Source organism: Argopecten irradians, chromosome 12, assembly GCF_041381155.1.
Source record: "Argopecten irradians isolate NY chromosome 12, Ai_NY, whole genome shotgun sequence".
In the NCBI taxonomy this organism is placed as follows: domain Eukaryota; kingdom Metazoa; phylum Mollusca; class Bivalvia; order Pectinida; family Pectinidae; genus Argopecten; species Argopecten irradians.
The window spans coordinates 21,755,135-21,777,060 of record NC_091145.1 but is presented as its reverse complement, the minus strand read 5'-3'; the positions used below and the strand labels follow the sequence as shown (position 1 = coordinate 21,777,060).

At 35.6% G+C, this 21,926-nt stretch overlaps 1 protein-coding gene across 5 annotated transcripts in view; it reads right to left on the bottom strand.

Moving 5' to 3' along the window:
• Positions 1–5,307: 5,307 nt before the first annotated feature.
• LOC138336179 (protein piccolo-like) overlaps positions 5,308–21,926 on the bottom strand; it is a 67,197-nt gene continuing 50,578 nt past the window's right edge. For 2 of the 5 annotated variants that reach the window (XM_069285521.1, XM_069285523.1), the window contains 15 exons: positions 19,702–21,577; positions 19,402–19,523; positions 18,565–18,649; positions 16,928–17,056; positions 16,436–16,544; positions 15,746–15,834; positions 14,806–15,209; positions 14,460–14,504; positions 14,106–14,144; positions 13,756–13,886; positions 13,251–13,435; positions 12,699–12,883; positions 12,362–12,425; positions 8,503–11,290; positions 5,308–8,195 (listed from right to left, as the gene is read on the bottom strand). In XM_069285521.1, coding sequence (XP_069141622.1) covers positions 10,851–11,290; positions 12,362–12,425; positions 12,699–12,883; positions 13,251–13,435; positions 13,756–13,886; positions 14,106–14,144; positions 14,460–14,504; positions 14,806–15,209; positions 15,746–15,834; positions 16,436–16,544; positions 16,928–17,056; positions 18,565–18,649; positions 19,402–19,523; positions 19,702–21,577 — 3,903 coding nt within the window. In that variant the 3' untranslated portion in view covers positions 5,308–8,195; positions 8,503–10,850. The remainder of the gene's footprint in view (positions 8,196–8,502; positions 11,291–12,361; positions 12,426–12,698; positions 12,884–13,250; positions 13,436–13,755; positions 13,887–14,105; positions 14,145–14,459; positions 14,505–14,805; positions 15,210–15,745; positions 15,835–16,435; positions 16,545–16,927; positions 17,057–18,564; positions 18,650–19,401; positions 19,524–19,701; positions 21,578–21,926) is intronic. The other 3 variants (XM_069285524.1, XM_069285525.1, XM_069285522.1) reach the window with 3 other exon arrangements.

Sequence of the window (21,926 nt, the reverse complement as noted above, 5' to 3'; positions counted from 1 at the left end):
AGCTGAAGGTTTCAATCAAAATCTGCACAAACTTAAGTATGCTTGTCTATTTTTTGCTTATTACAGAGTTATCTGTCCTTGAGATCAGGTATTGATTTTGACGTACTATATGTTTGCGAGCGTAACGTCATACTTTTCGGAGAAAACGACGTGAACTGCGGCTTACTGCGCTCACAAATTAATGACGTTACAATCGATACTTACCCGCAAGTGAGCTAACTCTGTGATATACAAAGTTTGAATATATGATTTGCACGATATGCATCTCAGTTCCTAATTTATCGCCAATATCTATGTCACAAAATTCATCGAGGGCAATATATCTCAGCTGAAGCTGTGTAACTAATCAAGTTTCAAACTCAGAGCTTTTTCTTGGTAATATTGGTAGTTTCACAACGGAGATGACGTCATTGTGATATATTTCGATTGAAAGGATGAAATCCAAAGATGCAGAATAATTTTCCAAATATAAATTTATTAAATTTAACTATTCCTAGAAGTCGGTAGGCGATTTCCGGAGTATCTGAAAATCGACCCGTGCCGTCCAAGCTCTAGACCCTAACTGGTTGCAAAGTATAACACGTAAGATTGCATTAGGAATTGACACAAAAGATTTGACATTCACTACTCGTCTCACTGGTCAGTGGTCTTAAGCTTGCAAGTGGACTAATTAGCGTGTCCATTGTCCTGGGGATACGTGTCATATCTGGTTTGACCAGTGTTCTTTATATAGTTGTACTAGTAGATTTATACCACACGGTATATAGATATAATTACTACAGAGCTGACAACAATAAATCAAAGATTTACGAATAACAATATCAAAAGTAAATGAATTTATCATATAATTTCAGTACAATATTATTACACAATATAAAAAATAATTTAGCGAAAGTTTGTAGTTAAAAGTTTCGAATAACATAATAATCGAATGAACATAAATTTTTAATAAGCACTTTTTCCCTATGAAAGTATGTTTGTCTTTTTTTTATCTCTGAAAAAGTCTTATCTTACAACATCCTTCGCCTCATAGAGAGAGATGGTTTATTTCAACGTTCTTGAAACGGTGTCGATATTTTCGAGTATTAGTGTTTACAGTGGTAGAACTAGATTATAAAAAATAACTTCAGGCCCTATTGTCATACCGCTGGTACGGAAGCCCTTATGACAGCTCCTCCGGGTTATTCTCATACCAAATGCTATCATTTTCCAGGAATGCCGTCCTTTTTAAATGCAAGCCATGTGTTTGTTTTCATGTTTCTATTTTCATCCTTTTTCATTAAGCGTTATTTGATTGGTCCTGACTGGCCAATCGGACGATATGAATGCTATTCCAGTGTAGGTAGGCAGTATACCATATGAGAGCTACCAACGTGCTCTGGACACTGAAGGAAGCAGTTCGATATACAGGTAAGTCATGATGTTGGACTATATGAAGAAGTTAGTATATGTTTCTTGGAAAGTTTTAAAGTAAAACTATATCCTTAACATAAATGTGAGAAAATTAAATAATTATGACTTTTTTAATTAATTATCACATGTGCATTTGTTGTACTAGTTATTTTAGCTACATATGTATTTTTCAAGGACATAGAAGGTCACCATTCCATCATTGGATTTCAAGGTTATTGAGTTAAGCATAAGTGTTTTAGAGATGTAAATTTTCTATGCAGAACTTTCGGAAGGAAATACTAGAGAACCCATGGACAATCCTGAAACCAAGCCCAAGTCGTGGTACCTAATGTCTGTCCAGTGTAAATTGTGTATATATTTATGATTTTTCATATATGGACAGGAAGTCCAACAATATATCAGGAAAGGTAACAAATAGGAACCTGTCTCGTTTGGGCCATATGACCTTGACCGAACTTTGATCTTTGGGCAACGTACGTCCATGCATTTCCCGACCTGTTACAAATGGCGTCCATGTAGGGACTGTTTGTGGTGATTTCTGGATTACCTGTGATTTGTGGACCATCCAACTGTAGATACAGTAGCTACTATATATGTTCCGGAAAAAAAAATTCAATTTTGTTTACTTATATGTGTGTGTGATTTTGAGTGAACCTTTTATGATAGACTGATTATTTGGAAGCTGGTATACATATTGGTGTGAATTTATCGTTGTGGTAGGTAAAAAACTCCAGATATCAATACATAACAAAACAGAAAATGATATTTACTGATTTTGAATTAATTTTATACTTATATTGAAATTTTGTTCAGATTTTGAACTTTGACCTTTGTGAAAGTTGGATCATTATAGTGTCTCAATACTTTATTGAAATCCATTCTATTTTCTTAGTTGTGTGTCATGTAGGAAATAGGTGGATTCGGTGACCTTTTTCATTTAAAAAAAATATAAACTTGCAAATATGTTTGGAGATTAACTGATTTAATTCTTAATAGTTTTCTAGTATTTACAATCATTTTGTTATACATAAGTTACTGTTAGTTGTCAGTAATCCTTTAGGCCTGTCGATTTTTCTTTGAAATTGATCTGCTCAGGACACTTTAACTAATGAGTCAGTAACTTTCCAATTAGGACTTTTAGGTTTTTTTTTCATGTAAGTAGTTAATTCATAAGTTGAATTTAGTATAAATACTTTGTAATGTTTGTGGCTTCCCCGTGCACGACATTTGACATTTACACTTTAACAAATTGACAGATTTTTTTTTTGATTTTTTTTTTAAACTTGTTGAAATTTGACGAAATGTGTGCAATTTGTTCCTGGTTACGGATTTCATAGCCTTTGGGTGTCTTCTCATTCATATCACACCACAGTAGGTGCGAAGGTATGCATTAACTTGACAGGATAATTGAATCGTTTGTTTGTATACATTCATTATACTATATTGTGACTAGCCATATCGTCAAATTAGACCATGGATTTCTCACCGGATGACATTTCCGCTATATGCGACTATTTTAAGGAATTGGTATAAAGCCTACTACCACATCAAAAGATCAGTTTGATAAGTGGCTGACAACTTTTAGGAGTGATGGTACGAAATCGAAGATAAAGTCAGAAGTGGATGGAGCGGTAGGTGGCGCACCTGCAGATAGAGTAGGAGTCCAGACCATCGTAACTCATCATAAACCCAGAATATCCCCATTCTCTGGTTACTTAGGCGAGAAAAATGGCCAGAACCATATGAGATTTATGAAGTACAATGTCTACGTCAGTACGCATCGTTTTCTCCAGACAACATTATTGGAGCAGTACGGCGGTCGCTGAAGGCTGATGCGGCCGGAGTGGTCCGAAGGGTTGACATCCAGATCCTACTAGATAAGATGAACAGTGTATATGGGATAGTGGAAGTAACCCTTGCTTGAGAACTTTTACAGTGTGTCCCAAGTTGTAGGCGAAACAATGGAGTTGTAGATTGGAGGAACTGATAACAGCCCGAGCAATATCAATGGGTGAAGTGCAAGCTTCCGGCACTGGTGATATACTGAGATCAAAATTCTGGAAAGGATTGAGGCAGAGCCTGTGGGATGTGTCTGGACATTAATTTGATAACATTATGGATCATGATTCTATGATAATAGCCAATAGACAGATGGAATTGGACTATGCAGCGGGGACAAAGAATGAATAAAGACAAGAAGAGAAGTAAATACCACAAGAAGAGAAGTAGTCTAATTTCCAAAATCATAGGAAACCACAACAGAGGTGGGAAAACCAACAAACTCGACAAGGAGATGGTGAAATTCCCAGAAGGATAACGCTTGGTGGAGATGTGGTCAAGTGAAACATTTTAAGGTGGGATGTTAGACCATTCCAGACACCCTGGATGATGTGTAAATCCCAGAATACAAAATTGGTAGGGGAAACGAATGAAGTTGTAGTCACAGTATCAGGTGTAGATATCTGAGCATTATTGGACAATTGATCTACGGTATCCACCTTTTACAGAACATACATACAGGACTTAGAACTGCATGAACTTAGAGAGTCATTAGACATTGAATGTGCTTGCGGTACTTCATTACCATATTTGGGGTTTGTGGAGACAGAAATATGTAGGTTACCGGGTATGGATGTAGATAGCTCTTTACTATGATTATTGTTAGTCGTTATAATCTTCATGTACCAGTTCTGTTGGGAACACACATTTTGATACCGTCCATATTAGGCACATTATATAACTAGTTTTTGTTTCCGTGTACCTTAAAATTGCCAGGATGCCCAACATTTGTAATAGAAGATACATTGGCACTGGAGGACGATTAATTGAAAATCAATTAAACATTTATGAGAGAAAAAGCAAAGCGGGTTAAGATTTGACCTTTGTACAGTTTTCTCTTTGTTCATGCATTTGTAAGTATTGGCATAATACAATGTACATAATAGTTTCTTTTTGAAAATTTATTTGTTCATAGCAGGCCATCTTTACTACAAAATTTTCAGTTTGTTGAAATCTACGAAGGCCATCAAGCAGCCATTTTAAATTTAGTTAGCCCAAACGTTACACAGCAGATCTCGATAAAATGGAGGGTCATCGAACGAAATTAGACAATACCCTACATTCATCCAGCTTAATTGTACAAAAAACAGGGACGGATGGACAATCTGATAACTCTATATCCAGTGCAGTGTTCCAGTGGATGTTACCGATAAGGATAATAATCCCTAGATTATAGAGAATGGGCTACCATAGGACACATGTAGGTCGATGTAGAGACTTGAGTATATCCCTGACAAACACCCAACGTGGAATGTCTTTACTGTTACAGTAAGAATATTTGAAAATGAACTCTAAGGACTATGCAAGCTACAATGTACCAGGTTATCTCAAACTTTATTTAAATTGCTTACTAATGTATAATGCTGTATGATAACTTCATGTATTAAAGTCTATTGTTTGACTATCAAATAGACATAATATAGCTTTGATTAAAACGCTTACAGAACTAGTTTTTGTTCACTGCGAAAGGTGTTTACTAAGATTTGTACAATATATAAAAGAAAGAAAGAAATACATATCATATTGTACAAACGCTTTTCTTTATACTCTATGTATAGCTTTTCTTTATACTCTATGTATAACTTATTCATTTTATGTGGTTATTATCATTTCCTAACAAAGTGCACGTGCACTCTTAATCCAGGCCTTTTTTTAAAACGCAAATTAAAAAGAAGATATTCGTTAAAATACTATTGATATTTATGAAAACTGGGCAATCGAAAAATAGATATATCCCTATTTTTACATTGCATCGTTATTTTTAAAAAAAAAAAAAAAAAAAAAAAAAAACCCAACATGTTAAGTCATATAAGAAAGAAGAGGAAACAGCAAACATGGATTTTATGTTTTATTAAAAATATTAACAACTCATTCAGGACATGTTTACGCCCATTACATGAATATGATAACAACAGAGACAAACGATTACTCTCTAGCGCACAAATCAATGGAATATACGTTGATGTATATATAATGCACGTACATATGCACGTCCAAACCGGAAGGACCTCACATAAAACTCAATGGTATAGATTACATCGACCGGACATTCTCACATATCACCTAGACAACAGTCGCTCAGTCTCACTATCTTCTATATCACTCGGTGGTGGCACCACTAGAGGGACCAAGGGGCTACCAGGGGTATGCATGATTATATATCATCTATATATATATATACATAAATATTTGTTGTTCTGTTTTGAGGGATATGAACCTATTTATCTTAAGTAAAAGTCCGAAACGTTATCGGAACTACTGATAGGATATATAAATTGTAAATTACAAGGTGAAACACAAATTTCATGTTAATTACGAAATACAATGCATACAATAACCTGCTTAAGGTAATTTATCATAACATATGACCTTTTGATAATATGTTTACATGGCGCACTGCCGTCATTATGTATATTAGCTCCATGTACATAACCACAAGGAATGACATGCGAATTCTGTTTTACTCTGATTACAATCACAAAGCACAGGAGAGCTAATTATAACTTTACAGTTAAACCTGATGAAACGGAAGGCAAATCATATACCATACAATCCAACCTTATACATGTACATGACTATCATTTATGTAACTAACTCTAACCATTCATTAGTTTTATAAGGAGATAAATGCAATAAAACAATTAGTGATTTCATCATTTGGCACTTATGGTATGCACGAACACCTACTGGATAAATCTATTACGTGACAGTGTGAAATGCACGTGGAATCTATTAATACTCGCACAAAAACACACTTTCAGATGAAGAGTAAGGTATTCTAACTTTTAATATAATGACCATCACCTAAACCTGGCAGGACCCATTCATTCTATTGCTTTCAATTCAACAATCGTTTCATACGCTCCAATTGTATTAGTCTATGAACGTCATATATCCATATATTGTAAAAAAATGTTATACACCACCAAGACATAACAATAGATCATGACAATCACTTTTTGCCACGATATTTCAACAATACAAATGTGCATATCGAACCAGGTGACTAAAACGATGACTTTATGATATCATATACTACTTGTTAAAAGAGTAATCAAGTAAACCACAGTTCTGGTCTGATTATAGCTTGCAACAACCGAGAAGCGATTTATGTATTCAATATTTATAAAACTTATATAGACAATTCAATAACACCGTAATAATACGACTTAATTGGAAAATCATACTTTGGGTTTGCAAACGCCTTTATGTTAAACTTTAAAGTGACGAAAAATGATTAATATTTACGTAAGAAGGCTATGGTAGAATACCTTTCTGTTACATGGTAAGTTAACAAAGTGGTTACGTTTTCAAACGTACTAAAATAACCTTTCTAACAGAAACATATCTATTTATAAATGACTTTTAGTAACCTCAGAAGAAAGTATTTTGAGATCATCGATTGATTCTACATATACAAAATATCTAAAATATACAAGGAACCATCACTAAGGATATTTGATGAATGACAGTGATGTACTAATGAAAGAAATGGAATGTTACCCGCTTTGTAGTAGATCTAACAGTGACTATTCTAGTGTCCAACACTTAACAGAAGTGATGGCCATGGGTACTAGGAAGATGACCATGGATACTAGGAAGAAAGATTGAGGACTTAGTAACGTGAAGAATCCGAAACAACTTATCTCCAGGTTACATTGTAGCCATATAGATCATAACGAATATTGTTTCCATGGTGTGAAAATGGTGATATTTGGCTTTAATAGAAATAGGAAATACTTGCATGCAATGCCGTCTTCAATTACCGCAAAAGTATTCTAAAGTAATGGGTCAATCATTGAAAATGAACATCCACACAATACACAGATTTATTTGAATGTTTTACATTGTTATAAATGTACTTTTATTGATCTTATCTATCATTTGTCGGTTAATCGTCAAACATATTCAAGTAGATCTTTAAAATTCTGATATTATTACGAAATTATAGTTCATATGGGAAATTGATTAATTTTTTACGATATAAATACATGTAAATATACATATCATACCATGAATAATTAGTTTAACATCTCGTCATTCATGTAATTCCAAACTCAACTACAATTCATCTACAGGTAAACTTCTACAATCACTGACCTTGATAGTTGTTTATATATATCCCGATCAGTGGAAGACATAGTAAGTGCATACACCAATCTCAGTAATTATTTTGCACAACCAGATCGAGATGGGTATGTTCAACTTCAAATTGCTGAAATTCCTCGATCCAAAACAATTCTCGGGTGATATCACTAATATAAAACACAGTGTTAAGGTCCTGCCGAGAGGGTAAGTATGCAAAAGAAGATTTTATCTTAATGTTTATAGTTGATACGATTTTACTCTATTACTAAAATCCTGTTGATGATTTTTTGTCCTTCGGACATATTTGATATAAAGACGATAATCAGTTTGGAAGAATCTACAGATTTAACCGGGAATATTTGATGTTAAACACAATACAGAGTAAAAATATTACTATACTATGGTATACTGTAGTATGACTGTGACCATATAGTCCTTTTTAAATCCCAGGTTGAACACGCAATAACGGTAGGGCGACAAGACTCGTAGTGTCGGATATAAGGTGGCGCCTGTGGACTGTAGAACATGTTACTACCGACGTACACAGCGAAGACATTTAGTCACACACGGGGTCAAAGTTCGAACTGTTGTAACCAGGGGTGGTTGAAAATATCACAGATAGCTAAGAAACTAACCTACAATAAATAAATATTAGTTTGCAACAAATTTAAATACACGTACATACCTTTTAATAAAGAAATAATTCCAAATACAGTTTAAGTAATATTTACTTTATAAGAAATAAGTTTGTTTTATGAATCTTACAATCATCTGTTCATATCATAAACATTACAATAGTTAGAATGCTGAGTAATATCTTTTGAAATTTTCAAATTGGAAACATCTATATTCCCCTTTTATGGTCGTAAAGACAACCTTTGTAGTTGCAAAATCTAAGATATATATTTAATTTAAAACAGGAGACCATTTGAATATTCCTACCTGAAAATAATAGTCCGGTTTATCCGAATGAATGGTATTGCCACACCGTCTTCATACCCCTAGGATCAAAACAAAAATAAAACAATCAGTCCCAGCATCATTTCTTAGATCTGTCTTCCATTCTCCATGTATAGTTTTCTGTGATACATGTAGCTATCACGTTACAAGTAACAACCTACGGCAATGAACGCATGGATCTACTAACGACGTTAATAATTCTAACATTGAAACTATAATCAAATAATATTTCACTAGAACAATGCAAAGCATTCGGAGAGAAAGGGTGCGGCTCTCAGTAACAGTGTTAAATAATCACGTGACATCTAACAATCTCACCAAACCGAGATTCCAAGCAACCAGAGAAAGTAGAGAGTCCAATAGATCATTTGTATAAATTCTATTACAGAGTTACCTCCCTTACAGGTAATCGCCAATTGTGATGTCATTATTTTATGAGCGAAAATCTCGTTATTTTCTCTAAAAAGCTTGACATTAAGCTTGTAATGCAAACAAATGACGTCACAATCAATCCCTACAAGCAAGGACAGATAAATCTGTAATACGTAAATAAGGAATATGTATCTTTTAAGTATGCATTTGCAAACATAATACCAATTTAAGCATTTCAAGAGTGTTGGAAACTGCATCCTTTAAAGGACATGGGATCTTTAAAGGACATGGGATATACTCATATTCCTTATTTATGCTGATGGTTTTCTTCACCGTCGATACATATGTACTATGCTGAACGTCTATTCAGAGTGGACTCTCTACTTGAAATGTTAACAGATGATATGGACATGATCAGCTTTGAAAATATGAGTATTTTGAATGTATATTAATTAATCTAATCTATCTATGCTTTTATGGTTCTATTTCAACTGAAACATACATATGATTAACAGGTGAAGATAACTATCAATCTTTATAAAAACCTGCGTTAATAGAACAATATATCTATGTAATGATTCGCATGAAGACGCCTGTTAAGGCAGTAAGGCCTAGCGACGAAGTCTGGTGTTTCCTCTTCTCTATGCAATGCTATATAGAACCTCATTCTGCACGTTGTTTCGCGGATGAAATGTACGTTAGGGAACCACAAACCTTTTTGATATGTTAACCTATGCTATCATGATATCTTAGCATCATTTTAAAGCTAACATATGTTAGTGCCTGATATAGTGTTTCATAAGGTAAATCCATATTGAAAGAATAGAAACACGTAAATATGGTAGTTAAAGATAAGAGTAATAAACCAATAAGCCTATGCTCCCACGTTCTTTTATGTTCCAAAGACTTGTGAATTTCGCTCATTTAAAAGTAAATATTCCTAGTTCTATAACTTTGCTGATTTCCCTATAATTAATAATGTAGTCTACATCTTTGATTATACTTTGAAATTGGATTCATGTAGCACAAAAAATATTTCTGACTTATGCGCACCATTATTTTCTTCCGCAAAGAGATTTACAATTGAAACCAGCCTATCTGAGGCACAACACATACACAGTATAAATATAATGGTGTATGATATCAGGTTAATTTGGCTACAAACGAAATGCAGGTGTGAAATAAGTTTTGTTTATGTATCTGCATATTACAGAACCATGTGCTCTTGCGGGTAGGTATTGATTATGACGTCATTTAAAAAAAATGATGTGAATTTCGCTCACAATATGATGGCATCACAATGGATACCTACCCGCAAGTGAAGTAACTCTATAATATACAAAGACGGAATAAAGAAGCATTAGTTGTATGATATATGCCCGACTGTAATGACGGATTAATGTTTTAGTAATAATAGGTGATGTTTAATGGTTGATGCAAATGAATAAATAGGAGGGTTATTTTAATTGTGCATGGAACATGCATGACTTAGGGCATATCCATGTATGTTAGTGGTATGAAGTCAGAATACAGACAGTGTAGCGTTAATTGGATAAATCTATTCATGCAATTATTTACATTCGTTTTGCTGAAATGAGAATAAATGAAATATTAACAACCAATATACGTTTGTGGTTTTTCAATATATTTACATCTATACGATAACTAATACGCTACGACCAGATAACATTCAGCACAGTGAATGTTTTTTCAGACAGTAGAAACTGAATTAGTAATATTAAGTTTCAATTGACTTTATATACTTTTTAACTAACAGTAAATATTGTTTTCAAAATTAATATGCATCATGATAATAATTACATACCAATGAATAATATTGCATTGGAGGCAAAAAGCCAACATCAGAATAGAACGAAAGGTAAAACAGGAACATATATTAGATAAATAAAACACATCACAGGAAGCAAAATATGGAGTGAGCTGAATTTAGGAAAAATTTAGAAAGTGAAAGTTTGGGAAACAATGGAACTGAGCCATGCTAAAGAATACAGACATGTTTCTGTGAGAACTGGTATAAAGAGAGTGTAGAAACGTAGATTAGGAGAGAGAGAGAGAGAGAAAGTGAGAAAGAGAGAGAATGAGAGAGAGAGAGAGAGAGTAATAGAGAGATAGAGTAGCTTAAAACGCAATAACCTGTTTTCGCTATTTTTCTTAGGGAGGAGCCGATGTGATAGGCGTGCACAGTATTTATTCTTCTTTGAACGGGGGTACAGGAAGTGACGTGCTACAGACAGGATGTGCGACAAACCACTGAAACAATGGACTACTTTACCAGGAGCATGCTCAGACGACTGAAGGTGCATGTCACGTGGTTTGTGTGGCAGAAGAGGCGAAGAGTGAGTCGAAGAGATGTCCATAGACTCAGAAGTAGTTAGTCCTACAGAGCAAAAGTGTAGTCAATATAGACTAACAGGCGCTTAGCGCTGTCTGTAGAAGCTGTCGTCCAATATATTACATATATGGCTTACATATTGTCAAACTTAGTTTGTCAAAAACAAATCCTCTCCCTTATCATTTGACGCGCACATATATTACACTAGGTTTTAGATTACAAACATATTTCTTCTCTCTGCTTAACTAGTTTAGAGATCTTATGTTGTCCATTGCAACCATTTAACACCTAGCTTAATATCCTTATGACTAGTGTTTTTTCCTTACTCATCTTAAATAGGACATATTGTCCATTTCACTTGTTATAACATTTATAGTCCATCACCTTAAAGGCCCATTACCTCTCCGGAGCAAAATATAAAAGTTTCTTAAAAAACATTAATAACATCAGAAAAAAGCGTACCGATGACCTAAAATAAGGTTACGACACCAAACATATGCAAGATTTCCTGCGTAATATATGAAAACAGTGGAGAGTCAATTCGCTGTTTTGCCGTCTGGCGCAGTGATAGTCAACTACCGCCCGGTATTTAGGACGACGGCGGGAAACATAATACGACCCGCGTTATGAAAATAAACATTTTATTTATTTTAATCAAATCGTTCAGAAGGTGATGATAAATGTAGTATTAACGGAAAGTTAATAATTTTTGTGACTCTACAAAATTATCGATCTTGTTTTACATTCCCATTTTAAAAATTTAAAGACGTTTCGGAAACGTAGTGGGCCTTTAAGGAGTTTCCATAAATTTCGTCCATTTGATAATCCTAGCATACACATATCGTCCGTTATAAATTTGTATCAGTGGTTTGTTTACAAACATAACTCAATGTTATAAATATATCATTAACTCCTAATATCTCAACGGAATCATTCACTAGTATGAACAAATAAATACAAACTATCAACTCTTTTGTAGCATAGAACTTAGTCAAAATATTAGTACAGAAACAAAAAAAAGTGTTTTAACAGTAGTTTATTCAGTGAGAACCACATAACTCAACATTGTAGTGATTACAACACGACACAACACCTATAGTGACAACGGTAACTTACTGTCGACATCCGTCAAAGCCCCTAAGGACCTTCTCCGACCGCCTAGCCCATCATTTTTACCACCCTAAATAACAAATCGCCATTGGTGACATATGCAAAATGTAGCTGCTGGAATCGTTGATATATAAGATGCTGATTATGATTGTTATATATCTATTTTAAAAACAACAGCAAAATAGAACTTTGAATCTCTTGTATTGATGGTAGTGTTAATATCGGTACTCGTTCTAACGGTTGAATTATTTCTAAAAGTTATCTCCCTTTAAACACATCTACAACAATTATTCACCAGGAGCTTTTATTTACCTTGTATTATTCACCAGGAGCTTTTATTTACCTTGTACTGTTTACTAGGGGAGTCCCTGCTGCCTCTCGACTGAGCAGGTGACCCAGTACGTATGGTGTTCTGTGACGATCTCACAGTAGGTGGCAGTACCGTAGGTTTCGGAAGTTCTACACCGGTTGTATTGTCATGCTCACGTAATGGATACCAGTGAGGGAGATTGTCAAGGAATCCAGGTACTTGAAAATGAAAATTAGGCAGATTAGAAATATCTATACAATATTTAGCTATATATATTTATATTATCAGAACTTTGACAAAGCTCTCGCTGTGGGTAAAATGTTTTTCATATATATACCAAACTGAATGTCTCCATGCACATGTTTAGGAAGATAGAGTCTGGCCATAATTTTTTTTCATTACTTTTAATACCATTTTAGCAATCATTTTTGAACTGAAAACATATGTTATGAGTGCAAAACTTTATTAATATTTTATTAGAAAACGCAGCAAGTAAGGCACATGCTCCCAAGTGTAAATGATTTACAGCCGGGACTGAGGATGGGTCGCCTAAGAGCGAAATATTACTATTGCTTAAACACCTACCCGACAGGTCAATGATCACCTCCCCCAGGAAGTCGTTAGCTTTGAACCTATCATAATCCCACACGGTGATTTCTAGTGTCTTGTATTGGAGCTCTTCTCTGTGGAGGTCCTGGAAAACCACCGTCTGGTACCACTCCGGGCATAGTGTCTTAGATATGTGTTTCGTCCGCCGCTTGTTTTCAGCACTGTAACAAAACACTATTATTTAAAACAACAACCAACGAACAATACAAGAAAGTCAATAGGATTTATTTAAATTACGCAATAGTTTAGTGTGCCCAAGACACGAAAATAAGGCAATTACTATGGAATTTCCACCTTGCCTTTATATCAAAAAGGGAGAACACATATTTTTTGAGGAACAAGTTTTCGCGATATAAGTAATGTTGCGAGAAAACGAAAAATATAACCGTTTATATTGTATGATAAAACCCAGTGATGAAACGTGTGCTCTAAAGTGTCGTTCATATGAACATGTAACCATTCATGAAATAATGCTACTTACCATCGTCCAGGGAGAAGGTAAACTTTGACGAAAGGATCCGAAAGTCCGTTCATGTCCTGTGATATTAGGTTTTTGGCCGCAATAATGTGTATACTGAGAGTGCTGTCCAAATCGTCGTGACTCAACTGTAGCTGTTTAGGTATACGATAAATGCATTAGTTATCAAAAGGTTTTTACGAATTTATGAAATCATATAACTATACATAAAATTACAAATGCAGGTACACCACGTAACGTTTGCGAATGTATATGCAAATATTTGTATAGTTTACGTCTCTACAGTAAAGTTTTTTGTAGTGCTTTAACTATTTCTTTCTTAAATATTATTAATATATCAATCAATACAATACCTGAATATCACCCATCGTTCTTTCTTTTTCGAACACAGGCTGTAAAATAAAAGGTCATTTATTAGTTATTTATATCGCACAGTATAAAATAATTCACTCGTTCAAGTATACATGTTTCAGCGATACATTAAAATTCAAGCATAAAAATTCCTTCAACTGTTTTTTGTTGTCTCTTTGTTATAAATACAAAGAGGTTCGAAATCGAAACACATGCGTATCAAAAGCAAATCTTTTTACTTTCATTTAATTGGCAATATAATACATCCAAATAAAAACAATATAAACCCCCTTTCTAATCATATGCTAATCAAACAAAAACGATTATTTATTTAAACCTGATGTAAGTCTATATACCTGTATCACATCCTCCTCTATCGGCGGCTCTATGGGCTTTGGAGCCTGTAATAACAAAAACTGATGTAGTTAATTTATATTATCATTTGTTTGTATTTACCACTTGTTCGGTAAAACACATTCAGCCTACCCCAAGTATATCAAGGACTTCGTACATCATGTAGACAAAGGCCATTCATACTCTATAAACCAATACTTATTTGATGTTGCTGCATCATCAGGTAGAATTGAATACTCAACATGTATCACTTTCACAAAAATTGATGGTAGGAATCAAATGTTGATGATAGATTCACCGAACCAAAAAATCACAAACGGAATATCAAATTCAAGGTTCTGAACTTACCACCATTAGCACCGGTCGTTCCTTCTCCGTCGTAGAGTTAAGCAGACCCGGCTTCCGTTCTCTGTCTGTTCCAGTTCTCTCTGTACCGGTTAAGATGCTTGCCTGTCTTTCTCTGTCAGTACCGGTTATGATGCTTGCCTGTCTTTCCCTGTCCGTACTAGTTACAATGCTTGCCTGCCGTTCCCGTTCAGTACTGCCAGGGAGATTGGACTGTCGCTGTCGGTCCGATGACGTTGAGGTAGGATCAGAGCGAGGTGAACTACACGGCGAAGACATACTTGGTGTAAGGAACTCGGGCTGTGAAGAGGAGGCGGACCCAGCGGGAGAATCTTTCTCCTGTATACCCTCCAACTGAGCCGCTAACTGTTTAGGGTCTACACCGTGGTTAGACTTTATACACTTTTCTGAAATTAACATAATAAATCGTATACACCATGGTTAGACTTTACACACATTTCTGAAATTAATATCATAAAACTTAGTGTCAGAATTCAGACTTCTATCTTAAAAACTATTCAAAGAAATTATTTGTAATTAGTAAAACACTTGATCTTTCAAAATATATGATATCTTACAATATTGTTGGATATCCATTTTTTATCATACGAAATTAATAGCTTTAATGACAATCCATTAGCAGGTATGTCTTTTCACAAACGTCACATTGGCAGCATAATACATAAATAGTAAAATATTCTTTCGTGTTTGAAAAATACTATATCTTACCGAAGTTAATATGATAAATCGACTTAAAATTTAAAAAAATCGCAACAGTCCATTCTATTCAATAAACATTTTCGAGATACATCACTGCAAGCAGGTCACGATGTCGGTGACTGGTTCCAAATTTAAATTCATATTTTCACAATTGTTTTTGATATTGACGAAGGAATTGTTTCCACCAAAATTTAATTTTTATCCTTTCGTTGGCTACACTAACCGTATACGTCGTCAGGTACGAACTCCAAATTATCGTAGGATGAATGACAACTTCCGGGGTCTGTCTCCTTGGTAACTAACCTCGGACTCCTGTAAATGTAACCAGTATATAATGTTACCGACGATCCGGCATACTTTCCATTGATTGGTATATTATTATGGTCATAAACATCGTTGTTATTTTGCAAATCAATGCTTTACCCCCTGCAAGAAGTCTTTGCAAAGAGGTCTGTAAAGCTAAAGTATAAATTTATTAACCTCATATTCAATATACAGCATCAACGTCTCTCATGTGACGTTACGTGCTTTTGTTTGTGACAATCTTGCGTGTGGGACATAGTACACACCAATTCGGCATCTGTTTGTTTAGATGACGATGTCACATACAGTGTAGACGGACAGTAATTTCACATTTGACGTCAATTTGATATAGTTCAGTAGTAATTAAATTCCATATGTATCACTTTTTGATATCTCGTATTTATAGTTGTAACATTTTTGGAAATTATAGTGGCAAAAAAAGAATTATTCACTACTTAAATAGTATACACCAGGAGGAGATTCACGACAGTATAATCCTCGGCAAGCCTTGGGTAAGACAGTCGTGGATACCCTCTTGGGTACAGATTTCTCTATCCTATCGTCAAAGAAATGAAAGATCATAATCTTTAATCTTAATCTTTATACTTACGGTCGTACCACCAGCTCTATCTCGCCATTTGGCTGACCAATGATTTGCTGAACTTCCTCGTACGTTTTATATGTCAACTCGATACCATTCCATTCCACTATCTGGTCCCCTGTAAAATGCAATATGACCATGCATGAAGATCTGTTCTACTTAAATTGTATTAGACTTTAATTTAGTTATCCTATGTAAAAGATCATTAGAATTATGCTTCTATATTGATTTTAAGTCAAACAATGTTTTCTCTCAAAAGTAAAACAGTGTTGAAAATGTGGAATATGAAAGCATAAAAATACCATAATACAGGTCATTTAACATACAATATAATCCTAGAGCTGTTCAACTTTTATGTCACGTCCCCTTTGCATTATATGGGTAGTTAATCTACCATCTACCTACCCTTTCGTGCAGTTGTTTAGTGACACCCCTTGTCATCATAAAGTACTACCCCCATACCTCCCTCCATTTTTATCAATGAATAGTTAATCAACCTACCTTCCTGAAGCTCTCCGTGCAGTTGTTCGGCTACGCCCCCTGGGTATATGGCCGTAACGTAAGCTCCCACCTCATTAGTCCAGGGCATCGTTTTACCGCCAACGATTTTCATCCCTATCCCATTACCTGCTTCAACGCAATACCACGTGATAAATCAGTTATGGTGGAGACAAAACATAACTTACATACATACGACCTTAAATTACATGACTATGAAAAAGCTAACACTGTATCTCGGAATATTCACAACCCGTGGGTGGACTAATAGAATCTTACATGGGTCTGTGAAGTGGACAGGGATATCTCAACCCGAGTGAAAGATTTTGGCCGGTCAACCCGAAGCTTGCCGAGGGTTGACTGCCAAAACCTTTCACGAGGAACGCGCCGCAGTTACGCCTCATGTATTGATGACGTCATGCTAACATCCCCCTGAGTAAGATAGAAATATCTTTTCCCTAGCAACCACGAGATATCCCTGTGAAGTATGGAGAATACTAAATCTACGTCGTCAATTTCATTGTCTATTGATTACCGCGGAAAATACGAACTACATGCACAATTGGTTCAAAAACTTAATAAATAAAATGTCTCAATTGAAAAAAAAACCATAGTCAATATAATGAGTCTTAACTCCATTGTTTTCCTTTACAAAAAACAAGGATTAATTCCTAAGGAACCCTAAGCAAAGTAGCAATGCAATTCATAAAGGAATACAAAGTATTTTTATGTGCTGAAAAAACAATTTGTATAGATGGCTAGAGCACGTTTATCTTAAGTACAGGTTCGTCATATGTAAATTCAGCATCATACAATCGTTTTCGCGAAATATAACATTGCGGAGCACATTCTATCGATCACACTTCCTTAATCAAAGGACAAATGAAATACTGAGCTTACTTATGCCGTTGACATGGCAACCATCGACGTTTATACGTCCATGTAACTACATGTAACAAACACAAAACGTAATATTGGAGTTGTAGATTAGGCTGTTAAATATACCTTATCTGGCAGCCAGCTTTCCTAAGAGCAATATAGCAATACCAACATAGCAAATTATATAACCATTCTGTGATGGAAGTGCCATGTTCTACAAAATGCGTTAGAGCTCTGGCAGTGTATCTATGTTTTCAGGAGCGACAAAACACATAATCAATATCGCACAAGACCTACACTTCATTCAGCGATCGGCCCTATCTCAACAATTCCTACCCTATCCTTTGCGCCAGGAATGTGTTTTCTTACTCCGTATTAACTGATAAAGAAGTTATACTGTATATCATTATCACATCACACGATTTTAATAATAAACGCCTAAAAACACGTTCAACACTCATTACGAAAAAGCAAGTGATAAACAACATGTTGTTAACCTATTTCCAATATCGCCGGAATCAAGAAATAGAAAGCGTGTCATTACATATCAAGTATCTTACAAAATCTTCTCCAACCGACATCCATAACAATAAGCAACCTCTTTTAAAATATATCCACCCAATACTGACACTTAGTGTTTCAACCTTGTAAAACATTAGAAACCTAAGTCTTATTATATCAATTTGTAAGATACTAAAATGTGTTAGTAAGGATATTGGGGAATGATATACGTCGTTGTCACACACAAGGCGAGTACCTACCTTTGATAGACCTATCTTTCGGATCTCTGGTCAGCAATATTCGCTTGGTCGGGAAATCGTACTTCTTTGGCTGAGATGGCTTTAACTGTAATAGAAGAAGTATTTGTCCCACTAAACCAAATTGTTTATCCGAATTAATCGTAACATAACTTCAGTTAGCAGTCTAATGACGACGGAACAAATTTTAAAGATAAATGTTCACTATTTATTAGTTTATTTACTGTTCAGAAAGTTATAAACAGAGTAAACGTATTCATTTTTCTTATAAATTGTTTAAAGATAAATGTTCACTATTTATTAGTTTATTTACTGTTCAGAAAGTTATAAACAGAGTAAACGTATTCATTTTTCTTATAAATTGTATATTGTGTATATGCGACGAAACTTGTTAAAGTATTTTCACAACAAGCACAAAACTAATTTATCTAAAATTTAGAAATGAGTAGCTACGTAATTCTTTAAAATTTCCTATTTACATCGAACCTTTTGCAACATGGTTTAGTCGGTTTGGTTTTATTTTGGACAAAGGACAATTTAATTATTATCTCATTAAAGTAAATTTCAGAGTCATCGAAGCGCTAATAACAGAGAATGCAACACAAACGGCATTAAGCGTACATCATTGGTTAAGATGAACATTATTTTAATTTGAAACCAAATTGTTTATCCGATTTAACGATACAGAAACGATACATCAACATTGTTGTCAAACTGCTTTTATTTTAAATAAGTATTATATGTCTCAATACACTCACATCAGACATAAACTAAACACGTTCTTTTTATAAGTCTTTTATATAACATATAACTTTTCCACTGAACATTAAGTATCCTTACCGGTTTCTTCCTCTCCAGCTGCTTTAGAATGGTGACGCCACCTTCCATCATGTGTTTCATGATCGGTTCATCGGCATCTACACTGTTGTCACTCTCAGCTCTGTAGATCGCATTCATCAAATCTACAAGGTAAACCATCAATTTGCGTCATACCATACCTATATTTCAACGGAACAGCGAACGCGTATACTATATATCAAACGCTGAATCACGTTGATTTATGTCATAATTGAAATTTTGTTGACAATCGTAACTATGGTTACTTTATTATTATCAAACTTAAAACATGAATAGACTAACCATCCACGCCTCCGGTGAAGTTGAACTCAGCAGAAACGGGTCTACTCCCGGAACCGATGTCGTGAATAATCTTACGTGACCTGGCTTTGACGTCATCAAGTAATGGCATGGCTGGAGTAGGATCGCTCGGCGGGCTTGCCTCGGTGTCAGAAAATGTGTCTTTAGTTTGATACCCAATGTCCACTGTTCGGGCGGAATGGAGCTCTGGTAGTGTCACACTGCTAGACATGACAGGGTCCCGTATAGGATCAGACTTTCGGAAGTAGTCAGGTTGTTGGATTGTAGGCTTAAACGCATGCGGGTCATCAATGTTACCACTATAAAGAAAAGGACTAGAATAAGCGGAATGCATTTCCTCTACACGACTTCTACGGGAGGTTTCCTGTTTATGTGCTAAGTATTCAGTGGAACTATAATTCGCCTGTTGTTGGAAGTTATCCCACGACCCTTTATCATCATCTAGACGTTTACTTGGATAGTCGAACTCACTTTCCTCGTCGTCCTCTAATGGTTTAATGATTCCAGTAGGTATAGGCCGAGTAGCGGGGTAGGAGTAACCTGCAGTGCGTGGAAGATCATCGTAACTGTGGGCCATAGCATGACCGGTAGTACGGGTCAGGTTAAGTAACTCTGCCTGAAGTCGAGAGGTCTCTTCAAGTTGTTTCTTCCTCTTTTCAATTTCATTCTGCAGTTCTTGTTTTCTGTCCTCCCGAACTTTCATTTCTTCGTCGACTCCAAAGCATGATGGGGAACGAGAAGCCTTCTTCACTTTTTGTGGAATGTGTGACTCTGACCGACTTTTTGATTTTGTTCCAGGAAGAGTGGACTGTTGAGCTTTCGCTCCTTTAGACTCGTCATACGAACCATCGAAAAACATTTTTGCATAAGCTGAAGGTTTAATTTTCTTGTAACGCGCATTTGATACAGGTTCCGAACGTATACTTTCGTTGTCACTCAGCCCTGATTGAGAACTATCGTCCGTTATATATTTCATGTGGGTTTGTTCTGAAGAAGCTGACTTCCCTTTAGATTGGAAATCGGATTCGACGTCTTTGTCTTCCTTGATAGGCGAAAACTTTGATATCATAGGATCAGACGTCTGTCGTTTGTGTCGTGAACGCCTAGGTAACACCTGAGGTGAGGAACGCGCAGACTGAAGCGGTGAAGTGCCGCGCTTTTTACCATTTGATCCTACGGAGGTTTTATTTGTCCTTTGCTGCATAGATCTCTTTAATTGGGATTTGGCATATTCTGAACTTAATTTCAGTTCTCCTATCTGAAGTTGAAGAGCTCTGATTTCTTCAAACTCTTCAATCCTTCTTCGTCTGCCTTCAGTTGCTTTTCGAAGTTCGTCCTGCAGTCGCTTTTTAAGTGACTTCATGGCCTGGGTGATCGGAACACCGTATATGTTAATCATTGAGTCAATCATTTCATCAGTCTCCTCCCTATCTTTGCTCCTTTGGTCGTTCCGTTCGGACACACCCACTGCACCTATCAGAATGTCTTTATCTAGAGGTATATTGGCTTTCACTACCTTCATGGGCTTTTCTTTAGAGGAATCTCCCGCCGTAATGTAGTTACCATTCCGCTTATCCATGGAAGCTGGTTTATCAAGGTCATTCATTCGTGTGTGACCTTTATGGTGATGATTCGTCCACATTGCCACTTCAAAATCATCCTCATTCATGGATTCGTCGCTGGTGGATGACGGTGTTCCGTATCCTGTCCGCTTCCGTCGGTTTTCAGATCTGACGTGCGTGTGATGTTTCCTTGACGACGATGTTTGGCTCTTCTGTTTAGAACTGCTGGAGGCTTCCTCACCTGTAGGGATCGGAGGTAATTTCCGCCTTGTCTTCTTTGTTTCTTGAGACGACACCTATAAATTATAAACATGAGCTATACATACATCAGTTCATCATCTCAGTTTATTCCAGATGAAAAAAGTAATCCATGGTGAAACTTACAATAAATTTGTACATACATTTGCACTATAAACATGTTGCTAAATAAACGCCGTATGTGATAATAGCAGAGAATGGCACAAAATGTATTACTTCATAAAAATAGGCCAGCGACATTAACGGTCATCTGAGGTTAGGAACATACGTGGAAGAAGATATGGATACATCCATCGGTTCCCAAATGTCAGTACAATATATACAAATGTTCATAGTATTAAATCACACTGCTATAACGCGAACTGGCATTTCTCGAATAAACCCGAT